The 14,848-nt window shown below is 38.1% G+C and overlaps 2 protein-coding genes across 5 annotated transcripts in view; one reads left to right on the top strand and one right to left on the bottom strand.

Annotated features, from left to right (window-relative positions):
* Positions 1–2,904, top strand: part of LOC126251865 (H/ACA ribonucleoprotein complex subunit 2-like protein) — a 41,275-nt gene extending 38,371 nt beyond the window's left edge. For both annotated transcript variants that reach the window (XM_049952552.1, XM_049952551.1), the window contains exon 4: positions 2,157–2,904. In XM_049952552.1, coding sequence (XP_049808509.1) covers positions 2,157–2,388 — 232 coding nt within the window. In that variant the 3' untranslated portion in view covers positions 2,389–2,904. The remainder of the gene's footprint in view (positions 1–2,156) is intronic.
* A 150-nt stretch (positions 2,905–3,054) lies between these two features.
* The window catches only part of LOC126251862 (rho-related BTB domain-containing protein 1), a 548,446-nt gene continuing 536,652 nt past the window's right edge, over positions 3,055–14,848 (bottom strand). For all 3 annotated transcript variants that reach the window (XM_049952547.1, XM_049952549.1, XM_049952548.1), the window contains one exon: positions 3,055–6,553. In XM_049952547.1, the coding sequence (XP_049808504.1) occupies positions 6,373–6,553 (181 nt within the window). In that variant the 3' untranslated portion in view covers positions 3,055–6,372. The remainder of the gene's footprint in view (positions 6,554–14,848) is intronic.

Consider the following 14,848-nt stretch of genomic DNA (forward strand, 5'->3'; position numbering starts at 1 on the left):
AATGGCACCCCATACCATCACGCCGGGTGATACGCCAGTATGGCAATGACGAATACGCGCTTCTAGTATGCGTTCACCATGATGTTGCCCAAAATGGATGCGAACATCATGATGCTGTAAACAGAACCTGGATTCATCCGAAAACATGACGTTTTGCCATTCGTGCACCCAGGTTCGCCGTTGAGTACACCATCGCAGGCACTCCTGTCTGTGATGCAGCGTCAAGGGTTACCGCAGCCATGGTCTCCGAGCTGATAGTCCATGCTGCTGCAAATGTCGTCGAACTGTTCGTGCAGATGGTTGTTGTCTTGCAAACGTCCCCATCTGTTGACTCAGGGATCAAGATGTAACTGCACGATCCATTACAGCCGTGCGGATAAGATGCCTGTCATCTCAACTGCTAGTGAGATGAGGCTGTTGGGATCCAGCACTGCGTTCCGTATTACCCTCCTGAACCCACCGATTCCATATTCTGCTAACAGTTATTTGATCTCGACCAACGCGTGCAGCAATGTCGCGATACGATAAACCGCAATCGCAATAGGCTACAGTCCGACCTTTATCATAGTCGGAAACGTGGTGGTATGTTTTTCTCCTCCTTACACGAGGCATCACAACAACGTTTCACCAGGCAATACTGTTTGTGTATGAGAAATCGGCTGGAAACTTTCCTCATGTCAGCACGTTGTAGGTGTCGCCATGGGTGCCAACCTAGTGTGAATGCTCTGAAAAGCTACTCATTTGCATATCACAGCATCTTCTTCCTGTCGGTTAAATTTCGCGTCTGTAGCACGTCATCTTCGTGGTGTAACAATTTTAATGGCCAGTAGTGTAAATGTGTAAATTTAATAGTTTTCTTTGGATTCCGTCAGTCTGTAGTGATTTTTACCTCCTTGTTTTAGTAGGCCTGCTCAACCATTGTAAAGTAATTTAGACCTGTGTTGCACCCATATATCCCGGCCTGTGAGTTGCACCATTGCTTTGTACCGACGTCATTGAACATTGCAAAATGAGATTAGAAGTTTGTGGCGGACCAGGACTTGAAACTAGGACCTTTGAGAAGTTTTGGAACATAGGAGATGAGGTTCTGGTGGAAGTGAAGTTGTGAAGGCAAGTTGTTAGTTGTTCTTTGATAGTTCAGACATTAAAACATTGCCCCACATTAGCAAAGATCCAAGGTTCAAGTCCTGGTCCAGCACACAGTTTTAATCTGCCAGGAAGTTTCAAATCAACACTCCACTGCAGAGTGAAAATTCAGTCTATTGCAAAAGCTGATTGCTATATTCCATTAAGATTCGCTCCACCATCTTAATTGAAGGTGCCACCCATTGTGTTAATTCCATGTACTTCTTTGAAGACCTGTTTGTTCATGTGACATCAGATTTGGTGGCAGTTGAATAAGGCAAGTTCCACCATAGCACAAAAATACAAAGCTGCAATTACCTGTCATGTTCTTTCTTATAGGATGTTTACAGACAGCTGGAAACTGATTTTAATATTGTTTCCTCAAAATCCTGTTAAAGTAAATGCAAAGCACCCTTCTTGCAAGTTATCTACAAGTTTGGAAAGTCAGTAGATGGTTGTAATGATTATTCCGAGTATTTTGTGTAGGTGGCTAAGTTCTTAGGGCAGAATTTCAGAATTTTGGCATAGTATGTTGCTTTCCATTGTGTTCCAAAGTGCTTGTTGTTTAGATGCTTGGCAGTTTACATACAAGCATCAGTGAATAAATAGAGCTCAGTGTTCCTTATCTCTTTACAAACTGTTGATTCACTTGGCACTAGACCATATTTGTAACTCACTCACTTGTTGAAACAATAATTTGCTTGTGGTTTCACACTGTTGACCATAAAAATATAATTTCACAAAGCATACATATGTGGAATGTGTTTTTGCCTTTGAGGTATCAATGCTTATATATTGAGATTAATCTACATGTGAACTATGTCAGTTTTTCTGTAATATAGGTTGCTGCATTTTTTGTTTGTAAATTACTATTCTATTATAATTTTTTCCCATTTTGAAATACCAGAGAAAATAGTTCTAAGATACAGCAATTTTTATCCCCCCTCGCCTTCCCCTCTCTCCCATTTCTTTGGTAGTTTCAAGATTTGTTATATGTATTTTATACTACTGTATCCTTGAATATGTTGCAGAATTGTGGTGTTGGCAGGGGATGTGACACCAATCGACATAATGTGCCACCTTCCAGTTGTCTGTGAGGATAGAAATATACCATATGTGTATACACCATCACGTCAAGATCTTGGACAAGCTATGGGTGTGAAAAGGAGCTGTATTGTCATGATGGTGCGTGAACATCAAGAATATAAAGATACTTTTGATGAATTAGCAAAAGAACTAAAGACATTGACTTACCCAATTTAAATGCTTTTGCATTTTGTTGGTGAATAATTATTGAATAAAATCTCCGATCTCATTAGAGAGAACAAATGTGGGGGAACTGGGAACAGTTACTGTAAATGACTATGCATTTTTCAAAAAAAAATATATTGAATTTAATATGAACTATTGCACACAACTTGACTGTGACATTGCTTTGGTAAAGTGAGAAATCTTTGTTCGTGAAAGTGAGTGCATTATTAATAAAAACTGACTTTGATGTATCATTGATGCATAAGTCAATGATCAAATAAACCATTAATTTTAACGGAGGATATAAGATTCAAAACATTACAGTGTGGTGAAGAAAAATTAGGCATTGCCATTTGACTTTATTTTGTTGATATTGAGATACCCTGCATAACATAACAGTAATGGTTACCAAACATTGTTACAATACTCATGAAATTAACACAGAAATTAATTTTCCATTTGAAAGTTTTCTAATTTAGCTAAGTTGGTTAAAAGGTTTATGCAAAATATACATTTCTTTACAGCTTTTGTACAGATTTTTTAATTCTCTCAGTGCAGCTTAACAGCTATTTTCATATCACAAAACAGCTAGTGTATCTCATTATGTTAAATTTCATCAATTGTTTCAAAATGAAGGTAATACTTCAGTTATTGACCAACATTATATATGGAATGTGAGCAAATGGATGGCACACTGCTTTGGCGCTTGTAATGAGATCAAAATTCAGTCCAGATGTTACCTTCTGGAAGCAACTTATTTCCAGCAAACAAAGATTATTTCAAAGTATTTATTTTAAATCTGTTTCTAGTATTAACCACTGCACTTTTCCTTTTGCTGCAAATAATTTGGTCCATCAAATTCAGAAAAAAGGCCAATTATTAGGCTTTAAAAGCAGCTATTTAACTGCCAAAGATTATTACAGAACAACTATGTGCCATGATGTTGTAAACAGACAATGCATATGTAGATGTAACTATTTGAATTTTGTGCAGGAACTATTCTGAATAATTGCAGTAACCTTCATGGAGGATTATTTGCTGCATAAAGCCTACCTACTCCACTTATGGAGGAACGCCAAGTATGTTAGCTGACTTTAAATTGAAAACATATTATACAAAGTGGCCATTCTTTTAATTTTTTTTAAGTCACATCAGTAAACATAAAAAATAAGTGGTGCAGTTTCCTAAGTACAAAAGCTATTGGAGATCAGTAACAGATCTGAATACGTAATTAAATATGTGGTGTTGCAGTATTTTTTTTAATGGGTCTTTTTTCTCCTTTTTCTTTCATTTCCACTCTTTTTTGGGAATAATCAGTATAACACCATGAAACCAAAGAGAAAAGGAAAAATATTCATTAACATCTTTTATAGTAAGTGACTAATTTATTGGTTTGTAGCCATCAGCCAAATCAGTAACCACTGATGTGAGAGAACCTAAGCTTTTGTAAAAAGGTTCATATAGCTAATAACTTATTGTGACAACATTCAGCCTTTTGTTAGTTTGCTTTGAGAATACTGCCAATAATGGATATTGACATTTCTGTAAAATGTCAATATGTACAAAAGTGCTTGTTTTCACCCCTAGTAAAATATTCTCACTTTACTTACCAGCTCTAGTAGCAGTATATTGCATATTCCTACAAACACATATTACTGAGTACTAGTGTGTGTGTGTACTTGACTGGTGAAAATAGAAAAGGACAAGAAGTGAATGTTCCATATAACAGGGGCTACACATAATACCAAAATATTTAGTGTATTCTGGGAAATATATTCAATTACAACAGTGTGCATGAATTCATTTCATTATATTATTTGTGCCTGCAGAAAAATTTAGGCATGGCAGGGTTTGCATGTGGTAGGCATATCTGCTCTAGGTAAGCATTTACATTTGATATTCACGTGTCCTGCATACACCAGATTCAGTGATCACATACACATTATGCTACTCATGAACAGCTTCCATTCACTCTACGAACAATTATTAGTATAAAAAACTGTTCAGTTATGTACAATAGCAAGGAATATTTGGATAACAGAACATGTTGATTTGAATACGTGACTAAGAAAAAGAGAGCTTTCATTCTTTAAAACTAAAATTACGCAGATTAGGACTTTGAAATCTCCTTTTACGTCAACTATGAACTAAACTTAAGTCTGGATTACTGCCAGTTTTCCTGAAAAATGGGAGTTAATTTGAAGAGTACTACAAAATAACTCCACAATTCTTTTAAGCTCTTGAGCAGTATATAAGAACAAAGATACAATTTTTTTGTAGCATAAAAATATTTTACAGATTTTATCACAGTGGAAACTTTCCGTAAAAATGCAGCTTGAAAATGATGAACATTCATGACTTACACAGTATTGGTAAACAAATGTTTATTAACTAGTGTCCATAATACAGAAAGACTGCCTGAGATGCAGAGCAAGGCATGTGTGCTATAGCATGTGAAGTGAGATTAAGAAAAACTATACAAAAGCAACATGTAAACATTATTTCAACCCTACATTTCTTCTGTCTGCTCAGAATACTGATGATATTGGTGACACACACAGTTCACTGTATCCATTGTAACACAAAATAGACAAGTTGGTGTACCATTTCAATGCAATACAATTGCCGTAAGTGCAACATTTTCAAATCAGCCAGACCTTTCCTGGATTGGTGCAGCAGAGTTACTTTTTCCCCGTTTACATATTCAAAAACATTTGTTAATGAGTGACACTAATGGGTTTGATTTTTGATTAAAAGAATAAAATGTGAAGTTATCATAAAGTTGCTAAACAGTTATTTACAAGTGAAATGAATATTTGTTGCAAAAAAATGACACTGTGAAACGTATCAAATCTATGCTGTGCCATGCACATGGGAGTATAATAATGGCAATGAAACATAACAAACCTTTTCATTTTTTTATTTTGTGGCCATGACAAAAATGCAGGACTGATGAAAAAAAGAGAAATAAAGTTCCTTGATTTAAAGTCATTGTTACGATGTTGATTAATGCGAAATGAAATATTTGGAATTACTATGCACTTAAAATTGAATTGTAACAACCACATCAAGACCACACCCTGCGTGATTCATCAGATTATACTGAACAGTACAGAATAGGCCTAAATTTTCAGGTAAGTAATGCTGAGAATAGTACCAGGCATTAAGGTAATGATAGAAGAGAGATTTTTTTATGATTAACAATTTTAACACACTTGTAGGTTAGGAATTGCAAGTAATCTGCACTGATCAAAGCAGACTAAAGTGAACAATGCACATAAAACATTTTCACACTCCAGCAGAAATAAAAAGTAATTTGTAATGACAGAAGTAATTACTATTTTGACTGCTGTTGTAGCTACTATGAAGTTCCTTGTAAAGAACACTTTTATCATTCTTTCATTGATTTTTATTATAAAAGTTGTCACAAAATGCATCTAAATACTAAATGCACTGCTCTGTACCCGAATCACACATATACTTACTTAAGTGTGTTCTCTCTCTCTCTCTCTCTCTCTCTCTCTCTCTCTCTCTCTCTCTCTCTCTCTCACACACACACACACACACACACACACAAATTCACTCACTCACAGGATGTCACAGTATTTCCAGAATTTATATTTTTCTCTTTGGTTGTCACTTTTCATCAGTCATATTAAAGTGCAAGACCACTGTGTGTGATGTATGCACTAATGCATTTGCAGTCCTTTTATTCACACTTTCAGTAAAATGTGAATCTTCGGTTTCTGTTACAGTATATATAGAATGATTTACTAATTTCTTGGTCTCCACAAAATGTACTCACTGTTGTAAAAGAAAGATTACCACACAAATGTTTATGCCACTGGTATTCAGTAACAACAATTTACGTCCACTGATGCAAAGAATCTACCAAAACTGCACAAGTAATGTGAATGTTGTGACCACTGCACACACAAAGGCTGAAAATCCGAGAGCAAGGGCCAGGGGGCGACCCCCACACCCGGAGCAGCACTGTCATACAGTTGCATGCCTAATATCGGATGCAGCGCCACTCCTAGATGTGTCACGACGAGCTTTCCCCCCAGTGAAGCACAAGCAGCCACCTGAATTATGTCGGCTCCTCTTCAGAGATGGTTTTTCCTCCCTCTCACGCTCAGCCACACACTTCTGGTAGTAATCATAATCTTTCAAGTACCTGCACATAATTTCAATACAAGTAATTAAAATTTAGCCACAAGGCACTAATGTCAAACACAACACTACCAAAACTCCTGTACAAAATTACTGCACACATACTAATGTTTAAGGTGTACAAACTTAAATATGAATAGTTTTTGATAAAGCCTGCTGTGTTATATTGTAATTCCATACATGCAGTTGATATGACAGTATCGTGTATAATGTAACATCAGTTTGCCACAAGATAATTATGCTGCCTTCCAATGACAAAAGAAAGGAAAGATTTGAAGGAAATGAAACTGTTAAGGAAGGAAGACACTCAAAAGTCAAAGAGTGAACAGGCTGAGTGAAAAAAATAAGATTTGAAATTCTGATTAGTTTTGTAAGTGGCACAAAGAACAGCCCATAGGTCTCACATAGGTGGGAACTTGTTCTACATGGTACATGGTTCCATTTGACCTGGAACGCAGGGCAGTTACTGCTTCCTCTCCTATTGTTTTCTGCTATTCTTTCACATTTACCTATTCCCCCCCCCCCCCTTGTTATCTTTTGAGTGTTTTGTATCATCTCTTGTTATGTTCTTTTCTGCTACTCCTTTTCCATTTCTGCCTTTTACTATTGTCTTATCTTTTTTTCTATTGCTTATGTACATGGGAGTTTCTCAACTAGACTTGGAATGTACTTTCTCAGAATTTTAAGAGTTACGCCTTCACGCAGTGGACAACTTATTATTTGTAGTGTCGTTCATTAGAGACTGGTCAATATCTCTGGGACACACTCACTCTTACTAAATGTGGAAAGGAATTGTGCAGCTTCATTTTGAATTTTATTGCTATCTTCCTTTAATCTTATGACTGTGGATAATTTATTAGAGATCACACCAGAACAGCACTAATTTGTATCCAAACTGTCTTTGTCATAGTAATCAAAGTCTAGCCAGTATTAACTTTTATTGCATTCAACAAGTGAGTGAAAAGACTACACCCAGTAAGAGGATGCTTACGATACTTGGATATCAACTTGACACATTCTTATCCTCAACAGTACGGGTAAGTATTTCATTGCAGATTGGCGGTGTTACCTCTGAAGTATATCCTGTGAGATGATTAAAGGCAAAAAAATTTGTGTTCATCTGAAACACAATTAGAGATTCCCTGATAAGATTACAGATATCTCTACGCTATGTTGGTGGTGCGTTCTCATTAAAGGATTGCAGTGTCAAGGAGCCATTAGGGTCTTGTACACTTAATAACTACACGTAACTTATTGAATCTAGTTGAAGCAGCATCCACCCAGGCATATCTCATTTTAGATTATTGTACATGTGTTCAATTAACACTGAGGTGGTCTTAGGAGCTACTAATATTCATAAAGTCAGTGATTCAACTCAGATGTGATGGGGTAATCTACAGTTTTGCTTTCACCTAGAGATCGCCAGCAATGTGCTGTTGATGGACAGATTGGAACATATAATTTACTAGCAGAATCTTGTATCGTTTCCAGTAGCATGCCATCAGTAGAGAAGTTATTGTGTACAAAGGTTTTTATGTCTCGGAGTCAGGAGATAGTGCTAGATGGGATGGTCACTATGTATGTATGTACTACAATTGTTTATGTACATGAGAGAAATTAATGTTTCTCAACTAGAGTTGAAATGTACTTTCTCAGAATTTTGAGAGTTATGCTTTCACACAATGGACAACTTACTAGTTGTAATGTCGTTCATTTTGTTTACTCTGCAGATTTTCTGCACTGTATCCTATTGGAGTACACCAACTATATACGATCTGTCTCATCTTGTAGCTGATGCCAATGGTGACAGATTTACTCAAATCAAAGTAGATCCTTGACTTGATATGCTGTGAAATGTCCTGGGCCTGCATGATTTGACTCGGTGATGACACAATTACTATGTCTCCAACACGACAAATATATCTCATTTTAATTCATTTACTCATATGCACAGCTGCGGAAGCTGAGCAGTGCACTGGTTCCAGTTTAGTCTGACAGCCACCAGGAGCCAAGAAGTTCAACACACACAGTTTTATGTACTTTATGACTTAAAGTATGTGTTTATGATAGCTGAAAATCACCTTAAGTGCATATAATAATTATCTTAAATTTATTTGCATGTTATAATCATCTTTTGTTAAGCGTTGATTCAAGATAGGTCCAACTGCAAACTGTAGGAGAGCGTACCCTTCATTCATTTTACTATCACATGTACTTTACGACTAAAAGTATGTTTTTCTCATAGCTGAAAATCACTTTAAGTGCATATAATAATTATCTTAAATTTATTTGCATGTAATAATTGTCTTAAATTTATTATAAACTTAAGTTAATGTGATATAAGATTTAAAGCTTCTGCTCTGAAGAACAATCTGTTTTCTTGACTGGTGATAGTTGTTATTTTCTAATGTGTGTTGTCTTTATCTGATTAACCTGTGTTGTCCAAGAACTACATACATACATTAAGAAAATTAGACATCTCCTGAATTGTCTGAAAACTGTGAACACCCCCCCCCCCCTCCCCCAAAGACCTTGTTATTGCTGTCTTTTGAACCATCTACTGTTCATGTCAACCTTACAGTGGGTTGGGGCATAAATAAATGAATAAGCTGAAGGTGCACCATGTTGACATCTCTCAACAACTGCAATGATTAGTGGAGTATGACTCCAGGTTTGGGCCACATTCTAGAACATAGCTTGTAAATTAGACCATAATATTTCTACAAATTGTGTATCCATATGCATAAACGTACATCTAAGTACACAACACACCATATGTTAAACAGCAACAGAACAATATTACTGAAAAAGCAGCAGCTCTTTGGTAGATTCACAGCTAGCCTCCACTCAAACTCTTGACGAGGTGATCCGGCATTTAATTTTAAAACAAAAATACTGTATGCAGTAATGTCATATGACCCACATTTTGTAAGAAAACATTGGATATAATACACAAAGTTGCGTACCAAGTAGTGCAGTAAATCTTGTTTTGTAAAGCGTTTGGCCGTGCGGTTAAAGGCGCTGCAGTCTGGAACCGCAAGACCGCTACGGTCGCAGGTTCGAATCCTGCCTCGGGCATGGTTGTTTGTGATGTCCTTAGGTTAGTTAGGTTTAACTAGTTCAAAGTTCTAGGGGACTAATGACCTCAGCAGTTGAGTCCCATAGTGCTCAGAGCCATTTGAACCATTTTTTTGTAAAGCGTTGATTCAAGATAGGTCCAATTGCAAACTGTATGAAAGCATACCCTTGTCTGAAGTGTTTTATCTTCATTCATTTTACTATAACATCACCTTCACCACTTTTCACTGTCACCACTCTTCACTCATAGATACCATTCACCTGAGATCTTCCAGGACTTCATATGCCCATCTAAGTTCCACAGTATGTACCATGATTCATCACTCCATAAAAACTTCTTCCACTGCTCCACAAAAATCACTGTCGTATGTTCAACTGGAAGAAATGTTACTTTTTTCCCCCCTTGTGTTCAGTACCTGTTGTGCAGTGGCTTGACCTCGAGGAACAAGTCCTATCACTTCTTAAAGACTTACTCTGTCAAAAACCTCTGTACGTAAATTACGATGGAAATCTTGTGCAATAACTGACAAGGACTGGATAAATAAATCACAGATTTCTTGCCTCATCAGATTTGTGTGTAATCTCAAGCTTTAGACAGCTACCTCTGTCGTCATTGTCGGAAGTTATCTATGTATGGAGTAGCATTGATAGTGATGCTGATTTCATTGGATGTTGGATAACTTGGCTCATTTCTCTGATGCCTTTCAGCATCAAGCACTCATTTACATGCACCATGTAGGGTATAGCCACTGTCCTGATTAAAATTGTTGCACATTCTGACCTCAACAGTTTTTTTGATGAGAGAATCCAATATGTAGATACATGGGATAAGATTTCCATCTCATCAAACATAGTCATGTTGTTGTTGTGGTCTTCAGTCCTGAGACTGGTTTGATGCAGCTCTCCATGCTACTCTATCCTGTGCAAGCTTCTTCATCTCCCAGTACCTACTGCAACCTACATCCTTCTGAATCTGCTTAGTGTATTCATCTCTTGGTCTCCCTCTACGATTTTTACCCTCCACGCTGCCCTCCAATGCTAAATTTGTGATCCCTTGATGCCTCAGAACATGTCCTACCAACCGATCCCTTCTTCTAGTCAAGTTGTGCCACAAACTTCTCTTCTCCCCAATCCTATTCAATACCTCCTCATTAGTTACGTGATCTACCCATCTTATCTTCAGCATTCTTCTGTAGCACCACATTTCGAAAGCTTCTATTCTCTTCTTGTCCAAACTAGTTATCGTCCATGTCTCACTTCCATACATGGCTACACTCCATACAAATACTTTCAGAAACGACTTCCTGACACCTAAATCTATACTCGATGTTAACAAATTTCTCTTCTTCAGAAACGCTTTCCTTGCCATTGCCAGTCTACATTTTATATCCTCTCTACTTCGACCATCATCGGTTATTTTACTCCCTAAATAGCAAAACTCCTTTACTACTTTAAGTGTCTCATTTCCTAATCTAATTCCCTCAGCATCACCCGACTTAATTCGACCACATTCCATTATCCTTGTTTTGCTTTTGTTGATGTTCATCTTATATCCTCCTTTCAAGACACTGTCCATTCCGTTCAACTGCTCTTCCAAGTCCTTTGCTGTCTCTGACAGAATTACAATGTCATCGGCGAACCTCAAAGTTTTTACTTCTTCTCCATGAATTTTAATACCTACTCCGAATTTTTCTTTTGTTTCCTTTACTGCTTGCTCAATATACAGATTGAATAACATCGGGGAGAGGCTACAACCCTGTCTCACTCCTTTCCCAACCACTGCTTCCCTTTCATGCCCCTCGACTCTTATAACTGCCATCTGGTTTCTGTACAAATTGTAAATAGCCTTTCGCTCCCTGTATTTTACCCCTGCCACCTTCAGAATTTGAAAGAGAGTATTCCAGTCAACATTGTCAAAAGCTTTCTCTAAGTCTACAAATGCTAGAAACGTAGGTTTGCCTTTTCTTAATCTTTCTTCCAAGATAAGTCGTAAGGTCAGTATTGCCTCACGTGTTCCAACATTTCTACGGAATCCAAACTGATCTTCCCCGAGGTCCGCTTCTACCAGTTTTTCCATTCGTCTGTAAAGAATTCGCGTTAGTATTTTGCAGCTGTGACTTATTAAACTGATAGTTCGGTAATTTTCACATCTGTCAACACCTGCTTTCTTTGGGATTGGAATTATTATATTCTTCTTGAAGTCTGAGGGTATTTCGCCTGTCTCATACATCGTGCTCACCAGATGGTAGAGTTTTGTCATGACTGGCTCTCCCGAGGCTATCAGTAGTTCTAATGGAATGTTGTCTACTCCCGGGGCCTTGTTTCGACTCAGGTCTTTCAGTGCTCTGTCAAACTCTTCACGCAGTATCTTATCTCCCATTTCGTCTTCATCTACATCCTCTTCCATTTCCATAATATTGTCCTCAAGTACATCGCCCTTGTATAAACCCTCTATATACTCCTTCCACCTTTCTGCCTTCCCTTCTTTGCTTAGAACTGGGTTGCCATCTGAGCTCTTGATATTCATACAAGTGGTTCTCTTCTCTCCAAAGGTCTCTTTAATTTTCCTGTAGGCAGTATCTATCTTACCCCTAGTGAGACAAGCCTCTACATCCTTACATTTGCCCTCTAGCCATCCCTGCTTAGCCATTTTGCACTTCCTGTCGATTTCATTTTTGAGACGTTTGTATTCCTTTTTGCCTGCTTCATTTAATGCATTTTTATATTTTCTCCTTTCATCAATTAAATTCAATATTTCTTCTGTTACCCAAGGATTTCTATTAGCCCTCGTCTTTTTACCTACTTGATCATTTGCTGCCTTCACCACTTCATCCCTCACAGCTACCCATTCTTCTTCTACTGTATTTCTTTCCCCCATTCCTGTCAATTGTTCCCTTATGCTCTCCCTGAAACTCTGGACAACCTCTGGTTCTTTCAGTTTATCCAGGTCCCATCTCCTTAAATTCCCACCTTTTTGCAGTTTCTTCAGTTTCAATCTGCAGTTCATAACCAATAGATTGTGGTCAGAATCCACATCTGCCCCAGGAAATGTCTTACAATTTAAAACCTGGTTCCTAAATCTCTGTCTTACCATTATATAATCTATCTGAAACCTGTCAGTATCTCCAGGCTTCTTCCATGTATACAGCCTCCTTTCATGATTCTTGAACCAAGTGTTAGCTATGATTAAGCTATGCTCTGTGCAAAATTCTACAAGGCGGCTTCCTCTTTCATTCCTTCCCCCCAATCCATATTCACCTACTATGTTTCCTTCTCTCCCTTTTCCTACTGATGAATTCCAGTCACCCATGACTATTAAATTTTCGTCTCCCTTCACTACCTGAATAATTTCTTTTATCTCGTCATACATTTCATCTATTTCTTCATCATCTGCAGAGCTAGTTGGCATATAAACTTGTACTACTGTAGTAGGCATGGGCTTTGTGTCTATCTTGGCCACAATAATGCGTTCACTATGCTGTTTGTAGTAGCTAACCCGCACTCCTATTTTTTTATTCATTATTAAACCTACTCCTGCATTACCCCTATTTGATTTTGTATTTATAACCCTGTAATCACCTGACCAAAAGTCTTGTTCCTCCTGCCACCGAACTTCACTAATTCCCACTATATCTAACTTTAACCTATCCATTTCCCTTTTCAAATTTTCTAACCTACCTGCCCGATTAAGTGATCTGACATTCCACGCTCCGATCCGTAGAACGCCAGTTTTCTTTCTCCTGATAACGATGTCCTCTTGTGTAGTCCCCGCCCGGAGATCCGAATGGGGGACTATTTTACCTCCGGAATATTTTACCCAAGAGGACGCCATCATCATTTAATCATACAGTAGAGCTGCATGTCCTCGGGAAAAATTACGGCTGTAGTTTCCCCTTGCTTTCAGCCGTTCGCAGTACCAGCACAGCAAGGCCGTTTTGGTTAATGTTACAAGGCCAGATCAGTCAATCATCCAGACTGTTGCCCCTGCAACTACTGAAAAGGCTGCTGCCCCTCTTCAGGAACCACATGTTTGTCTGGCCTCTCAACAGATACCCCTCCGTTGTGGTTGCACCTACGGTACGGCCATCTGTATCGCTGAGGCACGCAAGCCTCCCCACCAACGGCAAGGTCCATGGTTCATGGGGGGAGGACATAGTCATATGTTTACAATATAAGGAAAAGGAAGATTGCTACTCACTGTAAGAATGACACATTGAGTTGAGACAGACACAATGAAAAGACTTCACACATTTCAGCTTTCGGCCACAGCCTTCTTCAGAAAAGGAAACACACAAATTCATCCCACAAGAAAGCACATCTCACGCACACGACACCATCTCCGGCAGCTCTGGACAGAATCAATAACCCAGCATGGAGTTTCCATTCTTTCATAATCATATATTTGTTCTGCAATAGCAGATTTGTTGAAATCGTGATATTTAATGTGGTGTTGCTGCTCTATGCAGCGTTCAGAAATCATTCATATTGACTGACCAATGTAACTGTTACCACATTCACATGGAATTTTATAAATTCCAGGAACACTGATATAAAGTCTGTTTCTATTTGGTGCAGTGGCTCTCTAATTTTCATGAGTGGTCAGAAAATGTGTTGAGTACCATGTCTGCACAGGACTCTTGTCTATTTTATTTGTAGTAGCTCTGAAGAAGGGAAGAAGTTCTATAAGCTGATCGTCTTGTGATGATTGAGTATCTCTGTGTTTTCATTTCTTAAAGATTGCTAATTTAATATCTCATTCACTACAGTAGTTATTCAAAACACCCTTTTCAGATATATGATCTCTCAATATAGGTACTCTCCAGAAATAGTTTGAGCTTTATATATTGTTGTTGTTGTGGTCTTCAGTCCTGAGACTGGTTTGATGCAGCTCTCCATGCTACTCTATCCTGTGCAAGCTTCTTCATCTTATTAGCATGTTTAAAACTGCTCTCTTTTGGAATGGGGATGAAAGTTTTGTGCACTAATTATACACTGATCAGCCTGAACATTCTGACCACCTATGTAATAGCCAGTATATCCACCTTTGGTACTGATAACAGTAACAACCTGTCATGGTATGGAAGCATTGAGTGGCTAGTACATCGCTGGAGGGAGATGGCACCAAATCTGCATACACAAGTCACCTAATTGCCATACATTCCAGAGGGACAGGGGCTGCAATAAGCTCTGACACCATGTTCCATCACATCCCAGATGTGTT

The sequence above is a fragment of the Schistocerca nitens genome, chromosome 4 (assembly GCF_023898315.1).
Source record: "Schistocerca nitens isolate TAMUIC-IGC-003100 chromosome 4, iqSchNite1.1, whole genome shotgun sequence".
In the NCBI taxonomy this organism is placed as follows: Eukaryota; Metazoa; Arthropoda; class Insecta; order Orthoptera; family Acrididae; genus Schistocerca; species Schistocerca nitens.